The 7416-nt window shown below is 65.6% G+C and overlaps 2 protein-coding genes across 2 annotated transcripts; one reads left to right on the top strand and one right to left on the bottom strand.

The window, feature by feature from the left end:
* Positions 1-115: 115 nt before the first annotated feature.
* MNEG_1598 (Phosphatidylinositol3,4,5-trisphosphate-dependent Rac exchanger 2 protein) lies at positions 116-2580 on the bottom strand (the record flags this gene model as incomplete). Its single annotated transcript, XM_014049918.1, has 6 exons — positions 116-676; positions 1032-1305; positions 1511-1687; positions 2074-2259; positions 2391-2449; positions 2536-2580. 6 exons carry the CDS (start codon positions 2578-2580, stop codon positions 116-118), a joined length of 1302 nt encoding a protein of 433 aa, XP_013905372.1.
* A 743-nt stretch (positions 2581-3323) lies between these two features.
* On the top strand, positions 3324-6562 carry MNEG_1599 (MATE efflux family protein; the record flags this gene model as incomplete). The annotated part of the gene is made up of 7 exons (XM_014049919.1): positions 3324-3504; positions 3758-3870; positions 4144-4276; positions 4503-4645; positions 4803-4857; positions 5097-5294; positions 5553-6562. The coding sequence occupies 7 exons, from the start codon at positions 3324-3326 to the stop codon at positions 6560-6562; spliced, it is 1833 nt and encodes a 610-aa protein (XP_013905373.1).
* Positions 6563-7416: the final 854 nt, after the last annotated feature.

Raw genomic sequence — 7416 nt, forward strand, 5'->3', positions numbered from 1 at the left:
GATTACAAGGGAGGGCAGGGTGGGAGGTTGGCGGCGACCACGCGCGTTGAAGGATATAAGACGCGCGCACTGTGGAGTCGGGGGGGACGACTCAAGGGTTTTGAGGACCCACAGGTCAGCCTGGGGCTTCCAGGATTGCAAGGGAAGCTACAGGGTTGCATGCAAGACGCACCAGGCTGTCGATCGACTTGCCGCGGATCACGCGGCCGCACTGCAGCGCCTCCACCGCCGCCGTCGCGGGCGCCGGCGCGTCCGACGCCGACGACCCCTCTGACGCCGCGGCCAGCACGCGCAGCGCGCCGCGGCCGTCGCTCTTGCCGCCGGGGACGTTCACGGGCCGCAGCCGCGGCGACGAGCCGCCAGAGCCGCCCGCACCACCCGCGCCGGCCCCCGCGCCCGCGCCTGCCGCCAAGCCGGCGGCGCGCTGCTGCGACGCGCGCCGCTGCGCGCCGAGCAGCTCGAGCGCGGCGCTGCTGCGCTCGGCGGCGGCGGCGGAGTCGTCCGCGCCCCAGCCGAGCAGGACGGCCACCAGGCCGCCGACCGCCGCGGCGGCGAGCCCCCAGAGGGCCGGTGCGGCCCAGCCAGTGCCCATTGCCAGGATCGCTATGGCCATGATGGCGTGCTGCGTGCCGACGAGGGCGCGCTGGGAGGACATCTGGGACTGCAGCTGCGCCACCTGCGGTGACGTCATCATGACGTCAGCAAAGACCCCAGTTAAGCGTGAGCACGAGGGGCGAGATGGGGTGTGCGCATGGGGGATGGCATGCCAGAAGCGGCCAGCCAGGGGAAGTTGGGGAGGGCGTGCGGAGTGCGGCCCAGGGGGCAGGAGAGGCCAAGACCAACAGTACATACTATATAGGCACATGTGGGGGCTTCAATGCGCGAAGCTGCCCGCATGGCATAGGTTGAACACCCAACCCCCTACTTGGTGCAGGCCCCACCGACGGAAACCACAAACGACTCCAGTGGAGCGCCACAGCCCCGGGCCACCCGACAGCCTGCAGTCACCCGCGCGGGCGGCCGCGCCGCACCTGCGTGGCAATCTGCAGCACCTGCCGCTGCGTCGGCGCCAGCGCTGCCGCCAGCTGCGCGACCGCCTCCCGCACCTCCCGCACGTCCGCGGCGGCCTGCCCATCCAACGCCTCCTGCTGCTGCGCCGTGGCGGCGGCGAGTGCGGCGTGCTGGCCGGCGAGGCGCTCCAGCCGCGCGTTCAGGCCGTGGATCTGCGCGTTGATCAGCGCGCGGTGCGCGTGCGGGTGTGCCTGCGCCTGCGCGTTGCCGCCGCCCGTGGAGGCGCGGGCGCGGCTGCGGGGAGAGGTGGAGGGGGCGGGGGTGCGGGCGTCAGGCAGAGAAGTGCAAGGGACGGCTGCTGCACAATGGAGACAGGCCGGGGCCTCAAGACATTCTGTGCGCTAAGTAAACGCGCACATAGCAGAAACGGCTGTCGTCCACCCGTTACTAATCCCCTGACGTCGGGGTCAGGCAAGCGGCTGTCTCAGAGCCTGCTCACGTGCTGCCGCGAAAGGGCTCTGACGCCATCGTGTGAAGCCCGCCCTGCGCGTGCGCGTGCGCGGCGGTGGGGGTGCCAGGCACGACCGGCGTCGCGCTGCCGTCGGCGCTGGCGACACCGCTGAGGTGGCCGCCCGCAAGCTCCCGCACTGGGCCCGCCTCGTCGTCGGCGGTGAACCTGGTGACGCGCAGTGGGCAATATACGCGTGTTCAGTTGCTTGCAAGCGGGCTGCTTTTGCTGAGCAGGTTGCTGCGGGCCCAAGGGCCGGGCCGGGTGCGCGCGGGCAAATTGTGTCACTAATGGACGACACGCAGATCCGCAGCTCTGCAGTGATAGGGCGAGCCTCAAGATGCCACGCCGCCCGGCCCCGCCAGTACCCGCCCACCCCGCAGCCAGCAATGCTGCTGCGCGACAGCGCACCGAATGCAGTGCCGGGTGCACGGACGCGGCGTTCGCTGCACGCGCCCGCCCCGCGCGCCGCTGCGCATGCGCCCGCAACGGTCAACTGTGCTTACTGCGGGACGCTGCCGCTGCTAGTCTTGAGTTCCGGCCCCGTGACTCACTTGTACAGCAGCTCGCTGTCCTTGAATGTGTGCTCGTAAGCCACGTGATGCAGCAGCCCCGCTTGCAGCATCGCGTTGCCCAGCGCGACCGCACCGTCGGCGTCGGCGGCGTGGCCGTTGGCAACCAGCCACGCCACGCCGGCGGAGCCGGGAAAGCAGCGCTTGTAGGAGCGCAGCCGGTGCGTCCTGCAGGTCATTTGTGATGACAAGGTACGATCGTTGCTTGTTTGCGCAGTGGGAGCCGAGTGCGGGCGGGGTGTCGAGTGCGCGAGCGCGCCCTGCGCCCGCCGGGCCTCGCCAAATGTGCGTTTGCCGACCTGTCCTTGATGCGTGCTCCCAGTCCCACTTTAAGTACTGTCGCGAGCTCCGAGAGGTCCTGCGGACGGGTTGGGGAGATGAGAACCCGTGAAGCCGCGGCTAGCGTTGGAGTCACCGCGCTGCTTCCCGGGCGCCACCACGCACCTCAATCGAAGCCTCCTGGGTAACAGAGGCTGCGAAGGTGCTCATTGTTGGTCAAAAGCCTCTCCAGACCCGGAGGGCGGGTGGACCAACGTCACTGCGCTGCTGCACTCACAAGTCGTATGCTGGGTGACACTTGATTAACTGGTATCTACATGTGAGATACCGGTATATACAGATTAAACATACAAACAGTCTGGAGGACGAGCGGTGGAGAGGAACAGGTTCAGGCAGTCTCTATGTGACCCAGTCTGCTCACTGTGTCACCTGGTGCTCGAGATGCCTGCTATGCACACCTTTCTTGTTGCAAAGCTTATCAATCGCGCATAGTTATCTGATCGATTACTTTGTCACACATCACAGCGCGCTGTGCCGTCATCATCGGCGCAAAAGATCGGCGTGCACCGCGTGGATGGCGTTCATGCCAATTGTGACAAACACTACACGTGTTTTGAAGCCCTGCAGCTTGCATAACAGGACTTGCGCTCGTTGTCAGCTTAGCTGACAGCCACGCCTCCCACACCTGCGTGGACGGCGTGCACAGCCTAAGGAACGAGCAGCAACAAGAAATTTTTTCCATGCTGGCACGGCAGAGGCTGCCGCAGATGTCGGGCGCCGCCTCGCCGATGTGGTGCCCGCGTGCCACTGCATCAGCACCGCTACCCCGGCGCAGCGGCGTCCACCCACCGCCTTCCGCTCCTCTCGTGACGAGGCTGCCACACCCGCGCACCTGCCGGCGGCTTGACACCACAAAGGTTGCAGCCGCCGCAGCCGCCGCCGACCCCGGCGGCATGCCAGACTCTGGGTCGGACTGGCGCGGTTCGGCGCCCACGCTGGGCACGGCGCTGAAGCAGCAGTGGCGGCGCGCCAGGTCAGCGTTCATCTCGGAATACGACGCTGAGCTGTTCTCCTTGGCCATCCCGGCCCTGGCCTCGATGCTGCTTGACCCGATTATGAACGTCATCTCGGCATGTGAGCACCGCGTGCCAGCCGCAGCGCGAACACCACATCTGCTACCGCGCCCGCCTCGCATCTGTTAGCAACCAGTGCGCCCATGCAAGCAGCAGCGGGTGGTCGCCACGTATGCGACGCGGTCGCAGGTGTTGCCTGCGGCATGTTTCTCGCTTGAGGCTGCTCATGCAGCCAGATGACCTCACTCCTCATCCCTGTCTCCCACACACGCTTTGCATCGCACGCCATCCTTGCCCTCTGGCGGGATGCGCAGCCATGATTGGGCACCTTGGCACTCAGCAGATGGCGGCTGTGAGCCTGGGCAGCCTGGCTGTCAGCTTTGCGACCTTCACATTTGGATTTTTGGTGTTTCTCACCACACCCAAGGTGGGCATGCTTGCCAATTGATATGCGCGTCCGCATTTGTGCATACATGCGTGCGTGTGGCGTGTGTTTGTGCTCTGTGTGTGTGTGTGTGTTGATGTGTGTGTGTGTGTAAAGGGGAGAGGGAGGGATGGAGAGATGGAGTGAGCGTGCAAGCGTGGTTGCGCTGCGTGTTGCGCGTTGGTGTGCATGCATAGCAGCGCTTCATGCCTGCCGGCACGTCGCCTCCCCCGGCCCCCAACAGCGGCCTCGCCGGGCCGCACCCCCCCTCCGCAGGTCGCGGCCGCGCACGTCCTGGGCGACAAGGCCCGCGTGTCGCGCCACGCGGCGGTCGGGCTCTGGCTGGCCCTGGCGTGCGGGCTGGCGGTGACGGGGGGCCTGGTGGCCTTCAGCGACAGCGTGATTTCAGGTGAGGGCTGGAGCGGGGGCGGCGCTGGCGCGCGGCGTCTGCTGTTCGTCGTTGTTGGGGACGGCGACTCGCAGCCGCGGCAGGCGGCTGGTATGTCTGGGCGCAGCCGGGCTGCACGCCTTGCAGGAAGCCCTGTCTAAACTAGACCGCGCCCCTCCCATCAGCCTCCGCCTGTGGCGCCCCTTCCCACCCTGTTCGCCCTCGCCCCCCCCCCCCATTACTGCAGTGCTGAAGCCCCCGGAGCCTCAGGTTGCGATTTACGCATCGCAGTTCATCCGCATCAGGGCGTGGGGCATCCTGTCTGCCCTGGTCAGCTTCGTGGCGGCGGGCACGTACAGGGGCGTCAAGGACACCGTCACACCGCTGCAGGTGGGCGTAGCTCCCCGCGCCGCCGCGGGCCTGGATCCCTGGAAGGCAGCAGCTGTGTCGGGCCGCCTGGTCCAGGCGATGGCCCCGGCGTTGCTGACAAGGTGGAGGGTTTGCTCATGCTGTTGCTGGCGCGCTTTCACACCGATGCGAATTGCAGGCGGCTGTTGTGGCCACTGGCTCCAATTTCATCCTGAGCGTCACCCTCATATACGGTGAGGACACCAGCAGTGGGATGCGCCCACTCTTGGTCAGCGAGACTGCTGAGTTTTTGTGAATGCTTGGTCTACTCATGTTCTGTTGGGGCAAGCCCGGCCAGGCGTCATCTCATCCTGCATTTCGCACCTGGCGTTGGGGTGGCTTGCTGGCGCAAGTGGCCCCAGGGATTGCTTGGCAGCATGATTGATCCGCCGCCCTGATCCACGGCGACGCAAATCTTGCGGACTTCCCACAGGCCTGAAACTGGGTGTCGCCGGCGCGGCGCTGGCCGCTACCTCAGCGAGCTGGGTTTCGGCGGGCATGCTGGTGTGGCTGCTCTTCAAGAAGAAGCTGCTGCGGCCTGCCGACGCGGCGCGGCGGCCGGCGTGGGAGGAGGTGCAGCCGTACGTGTCGCAGGGCTTCTTCCTCGCATTCAGGATGGTGGCGACGTTTGGTGAGCATGGGGGTGTGGATGGGGGGGGGGCACAAGGGGCGGAACGACGGCATTTGGTTGCTTGTGCTGGCAGGGTTGCATCCCCAGGCCGGAGGGCTGCGGCGCATGCCCGCCATTGCAGGGCCAGCTGTTGCGTGCTCTCTTAGCACAGAGGAGGGGACGCCAGCTCATCCTGCACACTTGTTGCCGCACGCGCGCTCCTTATCTCCCTCACTCCCAAACAACCAAACCCCAAACAACCAAACCCCAAACCACCAGGCATCATCATGTATGCGTCAGCCATGTGCGTCCGCCTGGGCGCTGCCTCCCAGGCCGCGTTTGAGGTCATCCGGCAGCTGTGGATCCTGTCAATTCAGCTGTTCGAGTGCCTCAATGTCGCGACACAGTCGATGGCAGCCGGCCTCCTCGGCTCCGGCGACCGCGCCGCCGCGCGCGCGCTGCTGCGCCGCGCGACGGGCTTGTCGGTTGCCGTCGGCGCCGGCGTCGGGGCGGCGCTGCTCGTGGCGCGGGTGCCGCTTGTCTCCATTTTCACGTCGGATGCGGTCGTGGCGCAGATGAGCCTCGCGATCATCCCCATGATCGCGCTCGGCATGCCCATCGATGCTGGCGCGAGCATCGCCGACGGCGGCTTCATCGCCGCCGGCCGAACCAACACGCTGTCGGCGATCCAGGTCTGCGGCAGCGCGGCGCAGTTTGCGGTGCTGTCGTGGGCGGCGGCGGCGGGGATGGCGAGCACGATGACGACCTGGGGGGTCCTCAAGCTGATGTCAGTGTTTAGGTTTGCGGGCGGCGCGTATATGCACTTCTACTCGAGTGACAGCGCTTACCTGCCCCACAACGCCGGCAGCGACGCCACCAGCAGCAGCAGCAGCAGCAGTGACAGCAGCGACAGCACGGCCGGCAGCGCGGACGGTCTGGAGGGGCCCGTGTCTGCTACGGTGGACGAGGAGGAACGGGAGCTGTGGAGGCAGCAGCTGTGGGCGGAGGCGTCTCAGGACGTGAATGGGTTTGGGCCGCCTGACCTGGGCCCGCAGCACATGTCAGCGGCGGAGATGCAGCAGTATCACGAACAGCAGCAGGAGCTGCAGCAGCAGCAGCCGCTGATGCACGAGCACGAGCAGTACGTGACCGGCGGCGGCGGCGGTGGCGACGAGGCAGCGGCGCAGCTGCGACGAAGGGCGCGGGTGCTGGACCCATCTGCCAAGGTGGAGCAGCCTGTTCTGGCCAGCTGGGAAGTGCCCCCGGTGGGCCCTAGCCATTCAGCATGAGATGAACCATTGGGGTTCGAGCCTGTGCCATCAAAACCAGACCTCTCCCCCCTGTGTCTGCTTTGTTCTAGAAGGGGTGGTCGCCTCATGCACGCATGCTTGTTTTGGGCATGCGTCAATCTTTCTGCCGCTTGAGACATGGAGATCAAGCGGTTGTTTGGTGCCGCTCATTGGTGCGAGCCGCGATTTCCATTGCCCGCGCCCGCGCGCGGCGCGGCTGTGGCCAGGGAGGCAGCCGCTGCGACATGCGGCGCCGCGAACTAGCCGGCCCAATTTGCACCTTGAAACTGTGTTTGGGCTTCACTGGTGCCGTTGACGATGTTGGGTGGGTGAATTTTCCTACGCAAGCCCGGGGCGATGATGAGATGGCTTGCGGTTTTGGGTTGGTTCTGCGTTCGAGCTTGCGGTTTTGGGTTGGTTCTGCGTTCGAGTCGTGTGTGGCAGTGCGAGGCATGGCGGATTCGCTGCCTTTGCTGCTGAGGTTGATGTTGTGTTGGGGCAGGCACCCTAATGTACACATCACATCATTCCTTGGCAATGCACCATTTTGCCTTGCAAGAAGTGTAACAGTGCCAAAGTGCGGCATTTTTGCACGACCGCAATCTACTCGCGAGTGGGAAGTATGGTGGGAAGGCATGCCAGTACGCCCCGAAATTGTGACATCTAGCAAAACTCAATCAAGCCACGCCGTTGCACAGCTGTTCAAAGTGTGGTCAGTGACATCATTCCTTACGACTGTGATGTCTCAGAGCTGACGGCAGCCACCGTGGCGGTGCTCAAATCGTGTGCTGTACCTCGTGGGAGCCAGCCACCAGCTGCAGTATGATATGTCCACGCAGCGCCTGTTTATAGCC

This window comes from Monoraphidium neglectum (assembly GCF_000611645.1).
Source record: "Monoraphidium neglectum strain SAG 48.87 unplaced genomic scaffold scaffold00164, whole genome shotgun sequence".
NCBI lineage: Eukaryota > Viridiplantae > Chlorophyta > Chlorophyceae > Sphaeropleales > Selenastraceae > Monoraphidium > Monoraphidium neglectum.